Below are 24,668 nucleotides of genomic sequence, written 5' to 3'. Positions count from 1 at the left end.
GTTCTATATCTACCCCGTGATCTCCTTGGTCTGCCATCTCAGTCTGATCAAGTTGTCTACCACGTCTGTCTCTTCTCCTCCTTGGTACCAGAAGGTTGATGTTGTCGTTTAGAGGAAAAGGAGGACCGCAGCTTCTTGATCTAGACCTGGTGTTCATATACCTGAAATCACAAACAGAAATTGAAAGGAATCAGTAAAAACAAGAAAGTAAGCACTTGATCTCAAGAACAGATCAGAGCTTAATGCTAATCAAACCACAATTTGGCAACGGCGCCAATTGATAGATAAGACTTTTAAGGGTCTCAGGGCTATCAATCCCCTTGTCAATGTAGTACAAAGAGGTTTATCAATCCAGATGTGGTGTTAGACACTAAGCTATATGATCAAGTTCTTAATTCAAGCAAACAAGAATAGGTTTTGATTAATCTAGAGACAACTATAAACATAAACAGGTTTAAAGACAAATGACAATGACAAATGATGTGAATATGATATGATGGAGGCATGAGATTCTAGACATGATAGTTGGTTAGGGTGCCTTGGTGTTAAACTAGAAATGCTAATGACAATGATGAGACATGATTCAAATGATTAAGAACTCTAATCTAGGTTAATCCTCTCATGAAGGTATTAACCCCTATACTAATCCATTTTCAAACCAAATTCCCATTTGTGAAACATGAATCAATATGCATTAACAAACAGCTCTTAATGATCATTCAAGCATTTAACAAATCATTCCCATGATGAAAAATTACTTAAACCTCTAACACAACTCTTTCAGGAATTTCATCAAACACTTTTGGTGCATGAAATTCCCAGAATCTAGATCTCAAGTGATTATCAAGGATTTAGCATAGAGAACAGCTGTTTAGAGAGATGAATCAATGAATCTAGCCCTAAGCACTCCTAATCTAACACTTTAGCACCCTAACCTACACATCTAGAACCTCATTAAGGTGACTACTCACTAATCATACTAATCTCTCTTAAACTTTTGCAAGTTGAGTAGATTAGCATGATTAATGATGAGAAATGGAGATGGAGATGATAGATTCAAAAGAAAACAGCTTTAAACACCCAGATCTCCTTAAACTCTCTTGATTAAACACTCAAATAAAGATATTTCTCTTCTTAATGGAGTCTTTTCACCAAAAAGGCAAGAGACAAAGGGAATAAAACTTAGTTCTCCCCCAAAAAACCCTAAAAAGTATTTATACCTTCTTAAAAACGAACCGGGTCAGCCCGGAACAAACCGGGTCCTGACCCGGCTTTAATGGATAAAGTGGGAAAAGCTGCGGGTCGGTTCAGTATGTCCCAGGCCGCACACCTAAGTCGCAGTAGATGAAGACTTGTCTTGTGAGGCTTGAATCACCTTGTCGGAGCCGCACGCCTATCTAGGAGTAAATTGCGAGTGTTTCTGCGGCATGGTCTCCTTCCTCTCCAACTCGCAGGGCTGAGCCGGTTTCTGGGGGATGTAGAAACTGTGCGGGTTGGTCTCTATTGCACTTAGGTCGCAGGCTCAAGTCGGAGTGAATTCCGAGTGATCGTGCGGCATAGATCCAGGCGCGGATGACTCGCATGCCTAAGTCGCACGATTGTGGACTTAGCATTTCTCTTGCTCGGGAGCTCCAGACCTCTTCCAGTGATAGTTTACCCGCACATTTCAACTCGCAGCATCAGCATTCAGGCGTTCATCTTCAGGCCTGCGGGTTAACCAAGTCGCAAGACCATCTCGCAGCATCCAGAGCAGCTTAGATCACTTCGCATTCCGGAGAGTGTAACTCCTGTGATACTTGTCCGAATTGAATGATTTCGGTTGCAGAAGACAGAGGACTCATTTATCTCCAACTTTTGTGAAGGAAGTTTCAGTGCTTGGGAGGTGGAAGGCTTCCTGGAGGGCACATCTTTGCAGTGCATGTATACGACCAGAGAGAGGCGTCTAGACATGTGTCCATTCCGGAGGCCGTATCTTCCTGCTCATAGATCCGAATTGAATGCTCTTGGACGTTCTGGAAAGAAAACTCAAATGTCTCTGATTCTCATGAAGGACCCGGAAGCTGAATCGGCCTGGAAGTGCACCGTCCTTCGCATCCTTCAGAACTGATCTGCTCGGTCCGGAATACCTGCGAGACAGGGGTTTCTTCCGACGAGCTTATCTCTCTGCTCACGCGTCCGAATTCTACGATTCCAATTGCTATGAGACCGTGCTTCAATGCTCTCCAACTTCTATGAAGGACCCGCCATCTGAATCGGACCGGAAGGCTCCCCGGACAGGTGATTTCTGAGACTCGTTCGCACCCGGAGATTTTGGCCGATATACTTAATTCGCGGTACGTGAAAATGGCCGGTAAAGCTTCCCGCGGTACATGAAAATGGCCGGTAAAACCTTCCTGGCCAGCGAGAATGGCCGATAACCTCCATAGACTCAAGTTTTCCACTTTTTCAAGCTCTGCTCACCATTCCACCTCCTGGATTCATCTTTTCAGCTCCATAATCACCTGATAGACACTCAAAACATGCAAAGACTCATTGGGACCTAATGCATCTCCTAAGTTCTAAAACAAACCCTAGGGACCTAAAATACATGAAATAAAACATGATTTGGAATGATTTATGCAACCTAAATGATGCAAATTATGAACATATCAATTACATTTGGGTATGGAATTTGAAGTGTCTTCGGGACATAGATTTCCTTCGTGTATGGTTGAGTTGTGGTTGGTGTGATTGTGGATCAGTCTCTCTTGTTTGTGTAGTTTAGTGGGCGCCTCTAGAACGTGATGTGTGATTACTTGTTTATATCTATACTTGGCATGTTGGTGGAATATGAGCGGGTGTGGTGAGGAGTTCTAGTTCTCACTGAGTAATCCTAATTTCTCACCCATCTTTCTCTTTCTCGCAGGTGTGTTTGAGGAACTGGAAAAGTGATTATGGTGTGGTGTGTGGATTTGAGACAAGGGTGTTTTTCTTTGGATTATAGTTATTTATTTTAATGAAAATTATTCTTTATTTTCTTTGAATTTTGATGCTGCTAGGATAGACTTCGCGACTTCATGTTTTAAATTAATAACCCTAGATATCTGCAAGTGCACAGCAGTGCGTTGTAGTACTTAGGGTGTCGATCCACAGAGAATCCATGCTTTACCTGCAGAACCTTAGAACCAGAATTAGTAAACGAAGTCTAAGATGAAAAACGGGTTTTGGATAGGTTGTGTGATTTCTATATATGTATTTTAAAAAGGGATTTGAAAAGGTTTTGAAAAGAGTTTTAAAAAGGGTTTTAAAAAGGATTTTGAAAACTAGAAGTGAATAAATCGATAATAAATCTATAGGATGAACAAAGCTCTTAATATTGATTCTAGTAAATTCTTAGAACTCGAGTCACAGACGTATGAATATGCCACTGTCGTGATCATAGACAACTATCTCTCGCAACCCTGACCAGTAGGTTTCCACTCTGGCCCTGGAAGGGAAAAGATGCATTATGTTTAAGACTCGTCAACATTCATAGCTTGCCTATAGGTAGGTTTCCACTCCTATGGTTGATCTGCTCTTCTCAAACTAGATCTGGCCCTGGATGAATACTTTCGCATCACCAAGGACCTGGATCAGTCTCTAGATCGCGACCCTAGATCCATGCTTTAAGTATAAATTCAGAAGAAAGATTTCTAGAATTCGGCTTTGGTTTATCTCGCGAAGATCCCTATCGAACAGAGTCGATTCCCTTCGATCGAGCCTTTAAACTCATACCTCATCATTCAAAAACGTGCATAAAGTAAATAGAAGAGACGTGCATAGATTAATAAGAAGAAAGAAGTAGAGAAAAACAGACAAGGAGAAGAAGAAGAGGCATCTCGATTTAAGAGTTGGGCTCGGAGAAGAACTTCTCTTCAAATCCTTTAAACAACTAATCTAATATGAAGAAGATAAAAACGAAATTGAAGGATGCATAAGAGTAAAAACCGAATTAAAATAAAGGTAGAACATAAAGAGGGTTCAAGAGAAATCTCTATCTCCCTAAACTAAGAACTAAGAACATAAAAACCCTAGAAGACTAAATTTGGTGGCTCTCAAAAGGGATTCTTCTGAGGCACACGAAAATAGGTCTGCTTAGACACATATTTATAGGTCTTCAACTCTCTCCAGTCGTCCTTAGGGTTTTATATGAAGAGAAGATGAATTGGGCTTGAAACGGGGTCATGGGCCAGCCTTTTAGTCGGCACTATCGCGAGGCTTCTGACCGCGGTGAATTGGGGTTTGGCCGCGGCCAGAGAGTTAACTGCGGTCGAGAGTGTGTTCCCCGCGGTCGTGGCTCCTAGACCCGCGGGGATTGGTCTTTGAGGTTGAATCTTCATTCTGTGCTTGCTTCTTTCGTGAGACTGCAGAACATGTCTTCAGTGCATCAAGGATATCCGGAGATCTAACCATTGGATTGCCTCCAAACCAATTGCATCTGAAAGCTAGTTGTCTGCTTTATATTATTTCCAAATTTGGGGATGATATGATGGTGAGAAGGGCTTCATCGGATGTAAAACTTCGGATGGCCCGAATTTATCCAAAATGATCTTTTGCTCCAAAATGCACACCTTTTGCCTTAATTACCTGAAAAGAGTCTTGGAACTACAAATACTAGAAAATAATAGTAAAAACACTTAAAAGAAATAAAAATCATTTGAAAAGCATTTAAAATCATTCCATAAAAGTGGTCAAAATACGGTGTTATCAAATTTATTTAAACTTTAATAATTGAATTTATATTTGTAGAATTTTAATGAAATAAAGAAACGTTAATCAGGAAATGAAGTTAGTTCAATTAGTTGACACAACCGGTTCGACTGTTCTGTTTTGGGAGGCCGGATCGGGGTGTTACAAAATGAATGATGACAATGTTAAAGGCTTACATGATGAGGTAACCTTTAGGATTGAGCAATTAACCTCACAAATGGAGACCATAGAATCCAAATTGGTCCAACTCTCTTTGCCATCCATTGTTGATGTTGATATTGATGAGGAAAAGACTCCCAATGGTTTTAATGGACTAATTGGAGACTCCAAGCACCAAGATGAGGTTAGAGATGTGGGCAAGCCTCCAGGTTATGGTTTGGCTTCCATCCAAAGGATACATGAAGAAAATAGTTGTTTTGAGAAGAACAAATATGAAACAACTTTTGGAAATACTATTGAAGATACATTTGCTCATGACGGCAAATGCCTAAGCTATTTCTTCTTTCCCTCATTGGAGATTAAGGAGATTTATGAGCATGAGAGTAGTGCTGAGAAAGTAAAGGCATTGGTAGCTGTGAGGGAAAAGATAAAGCCCCAACCCCAAAGGCTCATAAAAAGAAGGCAGATTCTCATGAGGAGAAAGCTTTGGGTTATGGTAATGTTGAAGAAGCCATAGCATTGGATGGAGCTTGCTTGGAATCTCTTTTCTCCACCACAATGGAGAAAGTGAATGAAAGTGGCAAAGACCAAAAGAAGGATGAAGACACCAGGGCCAAGAAGAAGAAGCCCAATAGCAGCCACCCACCCTCCTTTGACAAAAACAACCCCAACAAGCTTCATTGGGATGAGTTCACACTATACCAGTCACCTTCTATGACACTCACTCCTTGGAAGTATGAAGATCAAGTGTAAGTGAAAGTTTAAACCATTTGCTAAGGTCAGAGCAATCCTCACTCAAGAACACAAGGAGAAGGGTGAAGATGGTCTTAAGGAACTTATGAGAAAAGTGGTCGAGCTTGAATTCAAAGAAATCCAGGGAGTTCCACTACTCTCTCTTTCTCTCACTAAAATGGGTATAAAAATCAAACTTAGAGACTTAAAACAAAGTGCATTTGGGAGACATGTCTATCATTATACATACTCTCTTTATTGCTTTCTAGTTTAAATTCTATGTTTCGGGAACCTTTGATATTTTGGGTAAGTGTGTGCAAGCTTATTTGATGGTCTAATGGTTGAGACATATTGGACAGAGACCAAGGACGTGCATCAGCTAGTCTATGGTGATGATTGAGCCTTCTCCACTTATCTCTTCTTCAAAACACTTAAAGTAACACTCCAAGCGTTGTACATAGCATTTAGACATCTATTCTCTTTTGCAATTTGTTTTTTCCTCTTTCTCATGCTTCTGTTATACAATATACTGTGTAATTAAAGTGTGGGGGAGAGGTTTAGTGTTATCTAACTTTGTTTATTTTGATCTTATCTTCTATTTTGCATTTTGAGTCTCATGCATTCATTTGTAGCGTAGAAATGCATAAAAGTTGGTGAATTTTTAAATTTTCATCACAAAAGAAGCATGTAGATGCATTTTCATGCTTAGGATTGGTTCTAGAATGCCCTTCATATAGGTTTGCATCATGCCTTGGGAGTTATGATGAGTTTTTCCAAGCATAAGTATCACACTTAGCTAGTTTTCTCAATGCTCAAGTTCTTAGTTCTCTAATGCACTCAAGAAAATGAAATTCCCTAAGATTTTGATGCTTAATTAGTGATGTATAGGTTCTTAATCTTCATTATCCTTTCTTGTTTAGTGTTATTAATGCTTGATTAGACTAGAGAACTAATCAAAGGTCTTAGAGAATTTCATGCACCAAAAGTGTTTGATGAAATTCTCCAAAGAACCAGGCAAGAGTTTTTCATGATTACCCTAAGAGAATAGATATCTAATGTGATTAATTAGTTAATTGAACTTTTTTATAATGCTTTTGATTGCTAATTTCACTAATGAGAATTAGTTCTTGAATTTGATAATAAACAAAGTGATTAGTGTCTTGAGAGAAGATTGGTCAAAATTAGAGTTCTAGACTTAAGGATTAGCACTTGTATGAGTTTGTAGACATCATGGGTTAGCATTAAACATTTCCTAATTAATTTCCTTGCCCAAAGACTTGCTTTTTATTGATTGATATTTACATTTTCGTCACTGACTTTTGGTTGACTTTTCAAGTTGACTTTTATTGTTTTTTTCTATTTGTATTTTTTATTGATTGTTAATCTTGTTTAAGTGTTTAATGGGTTGTTAAGTGTTTAATGGGTTGTTCTTCTGACATTTTTTTCACTAGTCAATCAACCCAAAACCTTTTAATCCGCTTAGCTTAAATAATTTCTTGTATTTTTGGTGTGCTAATCTTAATTCTTTTGGATTGATACTTTAGTATTCCAATGACATTAGCATATTGAGGAATTGATTTAGAGAAAATTCCTACTATTAACTTTGAAATCACGATTTTGAATTCGCCAATCAGACACTCTGATCCATAACTGGGACTCTTTCTGAGAGAAGTCATATTCTGATCCAAAATGGCACTATATTGACAACAGTGAGTTCTGGGCATACAAATATGTGGCCAGCATGTCCATCTAATATCACCAATGGTAAGCTTCTCAATGTCGCATCTGTAATGCAATGCAATTAGCTCTGATACCAGTTTAATACCTAATTTAAAATTTATAAAACGTTTTACAAATACTAATTTGCGTTAATTACTTTGTGAACAGTAACCGTGAACAGTAACTTTTGAATAGTAAATTTTTATTTTTTATTTTAAATCGAAATACAAAGATTAGAGATTTAAATTACAAAGATAAATTTAAAACTTAAAACTAAAAAAATCTTTTACAATTTTTAGAGAGAAGGGAGAGCTTTTTCGAGAGAGAGAAAATCTGAATTTTTTGCTCGTCCTTCTCCTTTGTTTTGAGGGCATATTTATAGGAGAAGATTGTGTATAGAGTCTTGATACGTGGAGCTCATCAGATGGTGCCGACACTCTTGTGACATGTGTCGTTCATCTAACGGTGCCGACAGTTTTGATTACGTCATTGCTTGCGTCATTGCTTACGTCCTTGCTTACGTCTTGCTTGCGTTATTGCTTACATCTTTGCTTACGTCATGCTTGCGTCATATTTCCTGTGTCTTGATTTATTCTTCGATTTTACAGAGATATACTCTGTATTTTATTTTGATGTTAACTGGTGTAGCATATAGCCGGAATACACATAAAGCTTAAAATAATATATAGAGTCTACCAGAATATACATTATTAAAGGTAAATTTAAAACTATACAATACTATTGGGTTTTTTTTTTTTTTTTTTTTTTTTTTTTGGAGACGCACAAAGGAGATTTACCATCGGTCTTACGGCCTACGCTCAGGACTTGCAGCCAGGAACATCTACCTTGCCAGTGAGTCGTAAAATCTGAGATGAATTTTTTTTTTTTTTTTTTTTTTTTTTTTTACAAATCAAAAGGGTCTTGACTTAATGGTCCGCCAAATAGATCTTCAGGATTTTCGGCGGGTTCTTGACCGTGAACACTATCGTCGTCGGACGATATATTCATCATTTCTTGACTAAGTGCCTTGAGGGTTTCCTTCATAGCTTGAAGTTTGGATTTTTTTGATTTGGATTTTTGGGATGAGGAGGATGAATGGGTAGGGCTTGATGGTTTTTTGTTTTTAGCTGGGCTTGGTGGTTCTTGTTTGATTTGGGTTGGTGGATGATAAGGAGGAATGTTGGCTATTTGTGATGGGGTTAAGAGTGGAATAGAGCGGGAGACGGATTTGATTAAAAGGTGGTCTTGTTTATTTGCGTCAAATAATTTCTTGATATTAGTCAGAGAACATCTTTCGATGTTATATTTGTCCCACCACTTGACACGAAATTCTTTGACTAAGGAGTATGGCATATTAGGTAGGGCTAGGACAAGGTTGAAATGCCAAGAACAGATCCATGGAATTCCCATGTCTGTATGGAAGTAAATTTTGTTTAGAGGTCCAATGGGATTGGTGTTGGGTAGGTGTTTGGTGTAGAATGGATAAGAAGTCTTGATTATTTCTGGTGGATAGATTTGGTCAATGGGTCCAAACCAGTGCCACCATTCGTTGAACCAACCTGGTACGTGTTTATTGAACCGCTGGTCAAAGGATAAGAACCAGGAATGGTCATAGGGTCGTAGGTAGAGAACACGAAAAAAGGCTTGCATATAGTCAACGTAGGTATAGCCGGGGAGAACAAATCCAGGCTGAGAAAAGTTTTTTGAGGTATGGAGGTTGAGAATACCAAGCTGTTGCATAGATGCAACGCGGAGTATTTTACAGGTTGAATAGGAGATATGGTTAGGGTTTTTTGGATCTGGGTAATGAGTAACTTCGATAGATTTAGAGTCTACCAGAATATACTCATAAAAGGTACGGTTTTTGGTTACGTTATCTGTTGGATTCAGGGCATCACCGTAAAAGAGGTGGTTGGTGTAAGAATATAGTTCTTTAAGGGTGATTTATTTGGTATAGTGGGTTGTGTTTAAGTGTTGGTTGTAGGATTTGAGATGATAACTGGCTTTTTGAAAAGGTGGTTGATTAGTGTTTGAGGATTGGCCTGACTGTGAGATTACGGCCTTTGAATAAGATAGAGGTGGAAATTCTGCTAAAGCTGAATACTGGTTTTGAGTAGTCAGGGGCTTGCCCTGGAGGTGTGGCATATGCTTGATATAATCCGATGCGCTCATCGGTTTCTTCTGCTTTTTATCCGTCATTTTGTTTATCTTGAATATCTGTTGTTTTACCCTGTAAATATTCTCTTGTTAGAAAATCCGGTAAAGAATTATTTTCTCCTTTAATATGTTGAATATCAAAATCGAATACAGATAAGATAGCTTGCCATCTGGCAAATATTTGTTTTGATACTAAGTTTTTTACATCTTTTTTTAATATTTCTTTAGCTGACTTACAGTCAACTCGTAATAAGAATTTCTTATTGATTAAATCATCTTGGAATTTGGATATACAATTAACAATTGAAAGAACTTCCTTTTTAACTGTGGAGTAATTTCTCTGCGGTCCTATCCAGACACCAGAGTGGAATCTTACTATTGTTTCTTGAGTATTTTCTGAAATTTTTTGCTTTAAAATGCCACCATAGCCAATTTCTGATGCATCCGTTTCAACAATCATAGATGCTTCAGGATTTGGTATAGTAAGGCACGGAAGAGTTTTAACCTTCTGTTTAATTTGTTGAACTAATTTAGTGTGTTGACTAGTCCATGGTTTTGGATTTTTTTGTAATCGTTGGTATAACGGTTGAATAGTTTTTCTAAGATTAGGAAGAAAGTCTGAAACATAGTTCAGACACCCTAAAAACCTTTGTAATTGAGTTTTTTCTTTTAATTCATCTGGAAATTTAGCTGCGAATTCTATCGATCTTGAAATAGGGATGATAGTTCCTTGATATATATTATGACCTAAAAACCTTATTTTAGTTTGGAATAATGACATCTTTTTGGCTGATACTACCAAGCCATGTTTTTTAATTATATTTAAGAATGTGTTTAAATGACTAAAGTGTTGGTCTATAGATGTTGAGTAGACGAGTACATCATCAATATAGACGATAGTGAATTTTGAGTATTGATTGAATATATCATTCATTATATGTTGAAATTCAGATGGTGCGTTTTTAAGGCCGAATGGCATTACATTCCATTCGTAATGTCCGAATGGTACTGTAAATGCAGTTTTATATTTATCCTTTTCTGCTACTTGGATTTGCCAAAATCCACTTTTCATATCAAATTTTGAATATACCTTTGCATTATATAATCGTTTGAGTAAATCTCTTTTATTTGGTATGGGATATCTAATCCATTGTAATACATTGTTTAATGGTTTATAATTAATAACTAATCGTGGTACTCCACGTTCTTTCTCAGCTTGATTATTAACATAAAAGGCCGAACAACTCCAAGGGGATTTGGATGGCCTGATTAATTTCTTTTTTAATAGATCGTTTATTTCTTGTTTACAGGTTTCTAATAATTCTTTATTCATTTGAATAGGTCGTGCTTTAGTTGGTATATTTTTCTCGTTGAAGTCTTGTATATAGGGAAGTTCAACATTATGCTGTTTCCTTTCCCAAAATGCATTTGGTAATTCGGAACAAATTTGATTTAGCAAATTGTTTTCTATAGTTTTTATTTTATCTTTTACATATTGAGTATTAAGTTGTTCTTCTATTTTTTTATAGGTTATTTCTTCCTGTAAATGTTGGATATGGGTTTGCTTACTTTTTATTAAATTGATCGTTTTATTTATTGTGTTTTGTTGAAGATTAAGAATTTCTTTAGTCTTCATAGGCGATAGGAAATTGAATAATAATTTTGTTCCTACTACCTTGGTTGATATTCCTTGTTCTGTTACTTTAAAGGGATATATTTGAGTAAAAAATGGAGTTCCTAATATTACTTCTTGTGATAAATTTTTGACTAAAATGAATTGATTTTTAAAACAATAACCTTGATTACATATTTTTGCGCATGGTAGTTTATATTGAACTTTTAAATTACTACCATTAGCACCGCTTAATCTTTCAGTAGTTTTTTCATAGTATTTTGTTGGGATAACTCCTTCACGGATACAGTTATAATCTGCACCAGTATCCATTAAGGCTATTATGTTTAATTTAAAGTCATTTCCTATATGTAAAGTAATATTTGTATACCATTTTTGATAATTGATTTTATTGATTATTTGAATATAATCTTCGGAATCTTGTTCTTCATTAATTTCTAAGTTTTGTCTATTTGAGGATGCTTGAGTATTATTGTTATTCTTTGATTCTATCAGAGATAATCTTGTATTTATTTGTAATTGCTTAATGTCTTGATCATTTACAATATCTTGTAAACGTTTAATTTGTGACTTTATTTGTTTAATTTCATTTTGTAATTCTCCCGTAGATACTTGTTTAAACAAACTCTGAGTTGGATATTTTTCGAATATTTTGTGTAAACTAAAAGGTTGCGGAGATTCTCTAGTATTTTCTCGGTTTATCATATCTTTTAATTTTATTAAATATTCTCGTTTAGTATTTGGGTCATCAATTTTATCTATTATTTCTAGTAAAAATTGTTTATCATCTTCTTTGGTTATAACATTGATATTTTTACAATTGCATAAATTATCGGATAACTCTTGTGATTCACTGGATGAATCACTTGAATTTCCTATTTCGTTTATTGAGTATTCATTATCTGAGTCTTCAGATGACTCAGATTCTGATAACAATAATTTAGATAATTTTTCTTGAATATCAGGTTGATTTTGGAATATTTCATTAATTTTCTTTTTCATTTTGCATTCCGTGGATCTATGTCCAGGTCGCTTACAATTCCAACATACTATTTTTTGCTTATTGGTTGTATTATATCGTTTATTTTTAGAGTAATGTTGATTTTTTGAATATTTTTGGTTATTAGATTTATTGTTAAAATTTCTTCTTTTATTATGATATTCTATTTGATTAGACCTTCTATGCCTATGCTTTATACGCTTAACTCTGGATGGTGGATTAAAGGTTTCGTAACCATATTGTTCACAGAATGAACCCATAGTTACTTTAAATTTGAATTTATCGTTACGTTTTTTATCTTTTTGTTCTTGACATCTTGATAATCCTATTTTCTTAACGAATGCAAATAATTGCCCATAAGTTATATTATTCCAGGGGACCGGTTGTCCTCCAGAGATTTCTTTAAGTTTATTGATTACTTTTTCTGCAAAGAAATTCGGTAATCCTGAAATGAATCTTTCTTTCCAGAAAGGTTGATTACAATCTGGTCTTAAAAATATATTGGTTATAAAAACATCTTTATACCATTTAAAATCTCCTAGTGTAGGACATCGTAAATTTGTTAGGATTATTCTTTTACTTTCTAATTCTTCGGTTGGATTGCCTACAAAGTGCATTAATATAGTGTGTACTAATACTTCTATTGCATTGGACTTTTCGGTTTCAATAATGAAACCATCTTCATCTTCTGTATAAATTTTCTCTACATGATTGATTATAGAGTTTTGTTGATTAGTATCTAATGCGTTATCCCACCAATATTTTAATGATCTAGAAAATCCTGCTACTAATAGTACACATGCTTCTTTATCAGTTATTGTTTTGTCTGTTTTAAATGCTGCTGTTGCCATACCCATTTCTTGTAATACATTCATTATTTCGTATTCGGATTTACCATCTATGTTCCATTCAAAAAATACCATTTCCTGAATACATATTGTTAGAATATTTATGATGTTCTTCAAATAATAAGTCTGGTGGGGTATGCCTTGAATAATAAGGTTTATTAGATCTCATAGTTCTATTTTTTATTCTATTTATTTCTTGTATATCACTTTCTGACGATATAGATGTTTGAATAGATTCATTATCGTTTTCATCTATATTATTGATACTTTTACCTTTGTCTAATTTGTCTAATCTATTGGCTATAGATTTTAAAATTTCATTTTCACCGAATTTAACTTGCCTTGTAATTGGTTTAAATATTGGGGTTGATACAGATGAAAAGGGATGTTGGGTAGTTTGATTATCTAGAGATAATTTATCACTTTCATTTATTTTATTATCTATGTGATTTACTTGTTTGGATATTGTATGGAGTAACTGACTTTGATAATTATTTTGTTCATATACTGCTTTAATATCTTGTTGTGTTATTATATTCTTATCATCTTGATTAGCTCCTGTTTTAAAGGGTGAGGCTACGAGTATTCTATCAGGTGTAGTTATTTTTAAATCTTTTAAGGGTGGATGGACTGACCTAATTTTATTACCATCCGATAATTCCCATATTTGACTTAAAGATGCACTAGTATTTATTGATTTAAATGGATAATTAATATTATGAGAGATTGCATATGTTTCAAACCAAGTGAAAAATGGAATATCTATCTCTTTTATTGTCATAAAGTTATACCAATCTTGTCTTAATTCAATTGTTTGTTGTTTAGAAAATCTCTTGAAATACCAATTTCTTTTTTCTTCATTTTCTTTTGAATAGAAATCTTTTCTAATATATTGTTTATTAATTGTATATTCTTTTAATATTACATTAATAGATTTAAAATCTGATGGAGTAGGTGATGTTGGACATCTTAATTGAGTAGGTTCAGCTATTGGAGCATTAAATTTAATTTGATTATCTTGTTGAGTATTTTGATTTACACTTTCTGTATCAGAATCTGTACTAGTTTGATTATTACGATATTCGGAAAATGAGGCTCTTGAATTTGAATAATAAGAGTTAATTCTTGGGGGAAGTGGTTCTCTAAATGATCCGAATTGTAATAATATTTTACCATCTCTTTGTTCGAATATTCTTGAAATATTTCTTTGTTCAAAATTTCTAGGGGGTTGTGTAATTTCTATTTTCCATTGGTCTGGAATAGTTATTTCATTCCATTTTAATTGCTTAGGTGTGTAAGTAGCAGTAGGAGCATCTTTACTATGAACTGCTAATATTGTCGTTTCTCCTTTATCATCTTGTAATAAGCATCTTGGATTAAATTCAGAAGTTGATTGTTTAAAGTAAATTCGATAAAGTAATAAATAACCATGTCTTTCGTTTTGAAATTTCATTTCTGGTAAATGAACATTTAATACTAAAGTGTTCAATATAGTTGGATCGTGTAGGCTAACTTGATAATTTGGGGCACAATTAAAGTACACTGCTCCGTTACATAAGTTTGATTGTACAGCTCCTAATAAGGAGTCTTCATATTTTAATAAGGTTTTGTCTCGTAGTAACATGAGTATAGGTGAATCTATACCCGTTCTTGATAATGGTTTGATAGCAATTTGTATAAGTCCAAAATGAATATAATTAAATCCTTTTTGTTTATATTTGTCTAAGGCGAGTGATGATAATAATTTTATCTCTTTAAATTCATTTTGAAGAGACAAGGTTTGCTCATGTTCTTTTATTGAATATGCCGTTTTAAAATCAAATGTTCCAATTTGATATATGTTGTCTGGATTGATATGTGGTAATTTATCATTTGTTATTTCTTGATTAAAGGATGTTATTTTTGACATTATTTCTCTTGAATTAATTGTTGTATGTGACGAAGATGCAGATGCATATTTCGACTTAAAAAACTTTCTAAACGAGGATGCCATGATTTATACAAAATTTAGACTCATGAGAAGAGACTTACCGATTCTAGTTGATCACTGCTGCTGGCTTGCCAACGGACTCACTGCCTCTCTTAGGTCTTGCTGCCTGGAACACCATTATTTTGCTTAAATATAAAAAATTGAGTTATATTATGTATGCAAAATTTAGATTTTCTTTTATTATTAAATAGATAAAATAATTTTTTAACTTAAGAAAACTTTGCAAAATCTGCAATGGTTTTGTTAAAGATCGTTTTGACAACTGATACCAGTTTAATACCTAATTTAAAATTTATAAAACGTTTTACAAATACTAATTTGCGTTAATTACTTTGTGAACAGTAACCTTTGAATAGTAAATTTTTATTTTTTGAAATCGAAATACAAAGATTAGAGATTAAATTACAAAGATAAATTTAAAACTTAAAACTAAAAAAGCTTTTACAATTTTTAGAGAGAAGGGAGAGCTTTTTCGAGAGAGAGAAAATCTGAATTTTTTGCTCGTCTCCTTCTCCTTTGTTTTGAGGGCATATTTATAGGAGAAGATTGTGTATAGAGTCTTGATACGTGGAGCTCATCAGATGGTGCCGACACACTTGTGACATGTGTCGTTCATCTAACGGTGCCGACAGTTTTGATTACGTCATTGCTTGCGTCATTGCTTACGTCCTTGCTTACGTCTTGCTTGCGTTATTGCTTACATCTTTGCTTACGTCATGCTTGCGTCATATTTCCTGTGTCTTGATTTATTCTTCGATTTTACAGAGATATACTCTGTATTTTATTTTGATGTTAACTGGTGTAGCATATAGCCGGAATACACATAAAGCTTAAAATAATATACAGAGTCTACCAGAATATACATTATTAAAGGTAAATTTAAAACTATACAATACTATTGGGTTTTTTTTTTTTTTTTTTTTTTTTTTTTGGAGACGCACAAAGGAGATTTACCATCGGTCTTACGGCCTACGCTCAGGACTTGCAGCCAGGAACATCTACCTTGCCAGTGAGTCGTAAAATCTGAGATGAATTTTTTTTTTTTTTTTTTTTTTTTTTTTTACAAAACAAAAGGGTCTTGACTTAATGGTCCGCCAAATAGATCTTCAGGATTTTCGGCGGGTTCTTGACCGTGAACACTATCGTCGTCGGACGATATATTCATCATTTCTTGACTAAGTGCCTTGAGGGTTTCCTTCATAGCTTGAAGTTTGGATTTTTTTGATTTGGATTTTTGGGATGAGGAGGATGAATGGGTAGGGCTTGATGGTTTTTTGTTTTTAGCTGGGCTTGGTGGTTCTTGTTTGATTTGGGTTGGTGGATGATAAGGAGGAATGTTGGCTATTTGTGATGGGGTTAAGAGTGGAATAGAGCGGGAGACGGATTTGATTAAAAGGTGGTCTTGTTTATTTGCGTCAAATAATTTCTTGATATTAGTCAGGGAACATCTTTCGATGTTATATTTGTCCCACCACTTGACACGAAATTCTTTGACTAAGGAGTATGGCATATTAGGTAGGGCTAGGACAAGGTTGAAATGCCAAGAACAGATCCATGGAATTCCCATGTCTGTATGGAAGTAAATTTTGTTTAGAGGTCCAATGGGATTGGTGTTGGGTAGGTGTTTGGTGTAGAATGGATAAGAAGTCTTGATTATTTCTGGTGGATAGATTTGGTCAATGGGTCCAAACCAGTGCCACCATTCGTTGAACCAACCTGGTACGTGTTTATTGAACCGCTGGTCAAAGGATAAGAACCAGGAATGGTCATAGGGTCGTAGGTAGAGAACACGAAAAAAGGCTTGCATATAGTCAACGTAGGTATAGCCGGGGAGAACAAATCCAGGCTGAGAAAAGTTTTTTGAGGTATGGAGGTTGAGAATACCAAGCTGTTGCATAGATGCAACGCGGAGTATTTTACAGGTTGAATAGGAGATATGGTTAGGGTTTTTTGGATCTGGGTAATGAGTAACTTCGATAGATTTAGAGTCTACCAGAATATACTCATAAAAGGTACGGTTTTTGGTTACGTTATCTGTTGGATTCAGGGCATCACCGTAAAAGAGGTGGTTGGTGTAAGAATATAGTTCTTTAAGGGTGATTTCTTTGGTATAGTGGGTTGTGTTTAAGTGTTGGTTGTAGGATTTGAGATGATAACTGGCTTTTTGAAAAGGTGGTTGATTAGTGTTTGAGGATTGGCCTGACTGTGAGATTACGGCCTTTGAATAAGATAGAGGTGGAAATTCTGCTAAAGCTGAATACTGGTTTTGAGTAGTCAGGGGCTTGCCCTGGAGGTGTGGCATATGCTTGATATAATCCGATGCGCTCATCGGTTTCTTCTGCTTTTTATCCGTCATTTTGTTTATCTTGAATATCTGTTGTTTTACCCTGTAAATATTCTCTTGTTAGAAAATCCGGTAAAGAATTATTTTCTCCTTTAATATGTTGAATATCAAAATCGAATACAGATAAGATAGCTTGCCATCTGGCAAATATTTGTTTTGATACTAAGTTTTTTACATCTTTTTTTAATATTTCTTTAGCTGACTTACAGTCAACTCGTAATAAGAATTTCTTATTGATTAAATCATCTTGGAATTTGGATATACAATTAACAATTGAAAGAACTTCCTTTTTAACTGTGGAGTAATTTCTCTGCGGTCCTATCCAGACACCAGAGTGGAATCTTACTATTGTTTCTTGAGTATTTTCTGAAATTTTTTGCTTTAAAATGCCACCATAGCCAATTTCTGATGCATCCGTTTCAACAATCATAGATGCTTCAGGATTTGGTATAGTAAGGCACGGAAGAGTTTTAACCTTCTGTTTAATTTGTTGAACTAATTTAGTGTGTTGACTAGTCCATGGTTTTGGATTTTTTTGTAATCGTTGGTATAACGGTTGAATAGTTTTTCTAAGATTAGGAAGAAAGTCTGAAACATAGTTCAGACACCCTAAAAACCTTTGTAATTGAGTTTTTTCTTTTAATTCATCTGGAAATTTAGCTGCGAATTCTATCGATCTTGAAATAGGGATGATAGTTCCTTGATATATATTATGACCTAAAAACCTTATTTTAGTTTGGAATAATGACATCTTTTTGGCTGATACTACCAAGCCATGTTTTTTAATTATATTTAAGAATGTGTTTAAATGACTAAAGTGTTGGTCTATAGATGTTGAGTAGACGAGTACATCATCAATATAGACGATAGTGAATTTTGAGTATTGATTGAATATATCATTCATTATATGTTGAAATTCAGATGGTGCGTTTTTAAGGCCGAATGGCATTACATTCCATTCGTAATGTCCGAATGGTACTGTAAATGCAGTTTTATATTTATCCTTTTCTGCTACTTGGATTTGCCAAAATCCACTTTTCATATCAAATTTTGAATATACCTTTGCATTATATAATCGTTTGAGTAAATCTCTTTTATTTGGTATGGGATATCTAATCCATTGTAATACATTGTTTAATGGTTTATAATTAATAACTAATCGTGGTACTCCACATTCTTTCTCAGCTTGATTATTAACATAAAAGGCCGAACAACTCCAAGGGGATTTGGATGGCCTGATTAATTTCTTTTTTAATAGATCGTTTATTTCTTGTTTACAGGTTTCTAATAATTCTTTATTCATTTGAATAGGTCGTGCTTTAGTTGGTATATTTTTCTCGTTGAAGTCTTGTATACAGGGAAGTTCAACATTATGCTGTTTCCTTTCCCAAAATGCATTTGGTAATTCGGAACAAATTTGATTTAGCAAATTGTTTTCTATAGTTTTTATTTTATCTTTTACATATTGAGTATTAAGTTGTTCTTCTATTTTTTTATAGGTTATTTCTTCCTGTAAATGTTGGATATGGGTTTGCTTACTTTTTATTAAATTGATCGTTTTATTTATTGTGTTTTGTTGAAGATTAAGAATTTCTTTAGTCTTCATAGGCGATAGGAAATTGAATAATAATTTTGTTCCTACTACCTTGGTTGATATTCCTTGTTCTGTTACTTTAAAGGGATATATTTGAGTAAAAAATGGAGTTCCTAATATTACTTCTTGTGATAAATTTTTGACTAAAATGAATTGATTTTTAAAACAATAACCTTGATTACATATTTTTGCGCATGGTAGTTTATATTGAACTTTTAAATTACTACCATTAGCACCGCTTAATCTTTCAGTAGTTTTTTCATAGTATTTTGTTGGGATAACTCCTTCACGGATACAGTTATAATCTGCACCAGTATCCATTAAGGCTATTATGTTTAATTTAAAGTCATTTCCTATATGTAAAGTAATATTTGTATACCATTTTTGATAATTGATTTTATTGATTATTTGAATATAATCTTCGGAATCTTGTTCTTCATTAATTTCTAAGTTTTGTCTATTTGAGGATGCTTGAGTATTATTGTTATTCTTTGATTCTATCAGAGATAATCTTGCATTTATTTGTAATTGCTTAATGTCTTGATCATTTACAATATCTTGTAAACGTTTAATTTGTGACTTTATTTGTTTAATTTCATTTTGTAATTCTCCCGTAGATACTTGTTTAAACAAACTCTGAGTTGGATATTTTTCGAATATTTTGTGTAAACTAAAAGGTTGCGGAGATTCTCTAGTATTTTCTCGGTTTATCATATCTTTTAATTTTATTAAATATTCTCGTTTAGTATTTGGGTCATCAATTTTATCTATTATTTCTAGTAAAAATTGTTTATCATCTTCTTTGGTTATAACATTGATAATTTTACAATTGCATAAATTATCGGATAACTCTTGTGATTCACTGGATGAATCACTTGAATTTCCTATTTCGTTTATTGAGTATTCATTATCTGAGTCTTCAGATGACTCAGATTCTGATAACAATAATTTAGATAATTTTTCTTGAATATCAGGTTGATCTTGGAATATTTCATTAATTTTCTTTTTCATTTTGCATTCCGTGGATCTATGTCCAGGTCGCTTACAATTCCAACATACTATTTTTTGCTTATTGGTTGTATTATATCGTTTATTTTTAGAGTAATGTTGATTTTTTGAATATTTTTGGTTATTAGATTTATTGTTAAAATTTCTTCTTTTATTATGATATTCTATTTGATTAGACCTTCTATGCCTATGCTTTATACGCTTAACTCTGGATGGTGGATTAAAGGTTTCGTAACCATATTGTTCACAGAATGAACCCATAGTTACTTTAAATTTGAATTTATCGTTACGTTTTTTATCTTTTTGTTCTTGACATCTTGATAATCCTATTTTCTTAACGAATGCAAATAATTGCCCATAAGTTATATTATTCCAGGGGACCGGTTGTCCTCCAGAGATTTCTTTAAGTTTATTGATTACTTTTTCTGCAAAGAAATTTGGTAATCCTGAAATGAATCTTTCTTTCCAGAAAGGTTGATTACAATCTGGTCTTAAAAATATATTGGTTATAAAAACATCTTTATACCATTTAAAATCTCCTAGTGTAGGACATCGTAAATTTGTTAGGATTATTCTTTTACTTTCTAATTCTTCGGTTGGATTGCCTACAAAGTGCATTAATATAGTGTGTACTAATACTTCTATTGCATTGGACTTTTCGGTTTCAATAACGAAACCATCTTCATCTTCTGTATAAATTTTCTCTACATGATTGATTATAGAGTTTTGTTGATTAGTATCTAATGCGTTATCCCACCAATATTTTAATGATCCAGAAAATCCTGCTACTAATAGTACACATGCTTCTTTATCAGTTATTGTTTTGTCTGTTTTAAATGCTGCTGTTGCCATACCCATTTCTTGTAATACATTCATTATTTCGTATTCGGATTTACCATCTATGTTCCATTCATATATACCATTTCCTGAATACATATTGTTAGAATATTTATGATGTTCTTCAAATAATAAGTCTGGTAGGGTATGCCTTGAATAATAAGGTTTATTAGATCTCATAGTTCTATTTTTTATTCTATTTATTTCTTGTATATCACTTTCTGACGATATAGATGTTTGAATAGATTCATTATCGTTTTCATCTATATTATTGATACTTTTACCTTTGTCTAATTTGTCTAATCTATTGGCTATAGATTTTAAAATTTCATTTTCACCGAATTTAACTTGCCTTGTAATTGGTTTAAATATTGGGGTTGATACAGATGAAAAGGGATGTTGGGTAGTTTGATTATCTAGAGATAATTTATCACTTTCATTTATTTTATTATCTATGTGATTTACTTGTTTGGATATTGTATGGAGTAACTGACTTTGATAATTATTTTGTTGATATACTGCTTTAATATCTTGTTGTGTTATTATATTCTTATCATCTTGATTAGCTCCTGTTTTAAAGGGTGAGGCTACGAGTATTCTATCAGGTGTAGTTATTTTTAAATCTTTTAAGGGTGGATGGACTGACCTAATTTTATTACCATCCGATAATTCCCATATTTGACTTAAAGATGCACTAGTATTTATTGATTTAAATGGATAATTAATATTATGAGAGATTGCATATGTTTCAAACCAAGTGAAAAATGGAATATCTATCTCTTTTATTGTCATAAAGTTATACCAATCTTGTCTTAATTCAATTGTTTGTTGTTTAGAAAATGTCTTGAAATACCAATTTCTTTTTTCTTCATTTTCTTTTGAATAGAAATCTTTTCTAATATATTGTTTATTAATTGTATATTCTTTTAATATTACATTAATAGATTTAAAATCTGATGGAGTAGGTGATGTTGGACATCTTAATTGAGTAGGTTCAGCTATTGGAGCATTAAATTTAATTTGATTATCTTGTTGAGTATTTTGATTTACACTTTCTGTATCAGAATCTGTACTAGTTTGATTATTACGATATTCGGAAAATGAGGCTCTTGAATTTGAATAATAAGAGTTAATTCTTGGGGGAAGTGGTTCTCTAAATGATCCGAATTGTAATAATATTTTACCATCTCTTTGTTCGAATATTCTTGAAATATTTCTTTGTTCAAAATTTCTAGGGGGTTGTGTAATTTCTATTTTCCATTGGTCTGGAATAGTTATTTCATTCCATTTTAATTGCTTAGGTGTGTAAGTAGCAGTAGGAGCATCTTTACTATGAACTGCTAATATTGTCGTTTCTCCTTTATCATCTTGTAATAAGCATCTTGGATTAAATTCAGAAGTTGATTGTTTAAAGTAAATTCGATAAAGTAATAAATAACCATGTCTTTCGTTTTGAAATTTCATTTCTGGTAAATGAACATTTAATACTAAAGTGTTCAATATAGTTGGATCGTGTAGGCTAACTTGATAATTTGGGGCACAATTAAAGTACACTGCTCCGTTACATAAGTTTGATTGTACAGCTCCTAATAAGGAGTCTTCATATTTTAATAAGGTTTTGTCTCGTAGTAACATGAGTATAGGTGAATCTATACCCGTTCTTGATAATGGTTTGATAGCAATTTGTATAAGTCCAAAATGAATATAATTAAATCCTTTTTGTTTATATTTGTCTAAGGCGAGTGATGATAATAATTTTATCTCTTTAAATTCATTTTGAAGAGACAAGGTTTGCTCATGTTCTTTTATTGAATATGCCGTTTTAAAATCAAATGTTCCAATTTGATATATGTTGTCTGGATTGATATGTGGTAATTTATCCTTTGTTATTTCTTGATTAAAGGATGTTATTTTTGACATTATTTCTCTTGAATTAATTGTTGTATGTGACGAAGATGCAGATGCATATTTCGACTTAAAAAACTTTCTAAACGAGGATGCCATGATTTATACAAAATTTAGACTCATGAGAAGAGACTTACCGATTCTAGTTGATCACTGCTGCTGGCTTGCCAACGGACTCACTGCCTCTCTTAGGTCTTGCTGCCTGGAACACCATCAGCTTCGTGGTCTCATAGATTGGAAAGGTCTTTTCTTAAGGTTTAATTTTAAAATCACGAAATCCTTGTTTTTTAAAACTTTTTAAGAAAACTTTGCAAAATCTGCAATGGTTTTGTTAAAGATCGTTTTGACAACTGATACCAGTTTAATACCTAATTTAAAATTTATAAAACGTTTTACAAATACTAATTTGCGTTAATTACTTTGTGAACAGTAACCGTGAACAGTAACTTTTGAATAGTAAATTTTTATTTTTTATTTTAAATCGAAATACAAAGATTAGAGATTTAAATTACAAAGATAAATTTAAAACTTAAAACTAAAAAAGCTTTACAATTTTAGAGAGAAGGGAGAGCTTTTTCGAGAGAGAGAAAATCTGAATTTTTTTGCTCGTCTACTCAACATCTATAGACCAACACTTTAGTCATTTAAACACATTCTTAAATATAATTAAAAAACATGGCTTGGTAGTATCAGCCAAAAAGATGTCATTATTCCAAACTAAAATTGGCATGATAATGACAAGGGGACGTTCTGAGACTATAAAGAGGAGGTAGAGAGTCCTAAATGTGGAAGGAGATACATCATTTACTTGTTTTCTTATTCCTTTAGATACACCTCAAATCTCCAATGAGAATCAGAAAACTGGGACTCATCTTACTAAAAGTCATATTCTGTTCCAAATTGGCATGATAATGACAAGGGGGCGTTGTGCGACTAGAAACAAGAAGTACAGAGTCCTAAATGTGGAAGTAGATGCATCATTTACTTGTTTTCTTATTCCTTTAGATACACCTCAAATCTCCTATGAAATTCAGAAAACTGGGACTCTTTTTACTAAAAGTCATATTCTGTTCCAAATTGGCATGATAATGACAAGGGGGCGTTGTGAGACTAGAAACAAGAGGTACAGAGTCCTAAATGTGGAAGGAGATGCATCATTTACTTGTTTTCTTATTCCTTTAGATACACCTCAAATCTCCTATGAAAATCAGAAAACTGGACTCTTCTTACTAAAAGTCATATTCTGTTCCAAATTGGCATGATAATGACAAGGGGGCGTTGTGAGACTAGAAACAAGAGGTACAGAGTCCTAAATGTGGAAGGAGATACATCATTTACTTGTTTTCTTATTCCTTTAGATACACCTCAAATTTACTATGAAAATCAGAAAACTGGGACTCTTTTTACTAAAAGTCATATTCTGTTCCAAATTGGCATGATAATGACAAGGGGGCGTTGTGAGACTAGAAACAAGAGGTACAGAGTCCTAAATGTGGAAGGAGATGCATCATTTACTTGTTTTCTTATTCCTTTAGATACACCTCAAATCTCCTATGAAAATCAGAAAACTGTGACTCTTTTTACTAAAAGTCATATTCTGATCCAAATAGGCATGATAATGACAAGGGGGCGTTCTGAGACTATAAAGAGGAGGTAGAGAGTCCTAAATGTGGAAGGAGATGCATCATTTACTTGTTTTCTTATTCCTTTAGATACACCTCAAATCTCTTATGAGAATCAGAAAACTGTGACTCTTCTTACTAAAAGTCATATTCTGATCAAAATTGGCATGATAATGACAAGGGGGCGTTCTGAGACTATAAAGAGGAGGTAGAGAGTCCTAAATGTGGAAGGAGATACATCATTTACTTGTTTTCTTATTCCTTTAGATACACCTCAAATCTCTTATGAGAACAAAAAAACTTGGACTCTTCTTACTAAAAGTCATATTCTGTTCCAAATTGGCATGATAATGACAAGGGGGCGTTGTGAGACTAGAAACAAGAGGTACAGA

At 33.6% G+C, this 24,668-nt stretch overlaps 1 protein-coding gene across 1 annotated transcript; it reads right to left on the bottom strand.

Moving 5' to 3' along the window:
* Positions 1–16,026: 16,026 nt before the first annotated feature.
* On the bottom strand, positions 16,027–22,878 carry LOC112083864. The gene is made up of 2 exons (XM_024151914.1): positions 22,792–22,878; positions 16,027–17,353 (listed from the first exon to the last, which is right to left on the bottom strand). The coding sequence occupies exon 2, from the start codon at positions 17,320–17,322 to the stop codon at positions 16,027–16,029; it is 1,296 nt and encodes a 431-aa protein (XP_024007682.1). The 5' UTR covers positions 17,323–17,353; positions 22,792–22,878.
* Between the last annotated feature and the right edge of the window lie 1,790 nt (positions 22,879–24,668).

Source organism: Eutrema salsugineum, unplaced genomic scaffold (genome assembly GCF_000478725.1).
Source record: "Eutrema salsugineum unplaced genomic scaffold, Eutsalg1_0 scaffold_50, whole genome shotgun sequence".
NCBI lineage: Eukaryota > Viridiplantae > Streptophyta > Magnoliopsida > Brassicales > Brassicaceae > Eutrema > Eutrema salsugineum.
The sequence above is the reverse complement of the archived record's forward strand: the minus strand, read 5'-3'. Positions and strand labels throughout refer to the sequence as shown.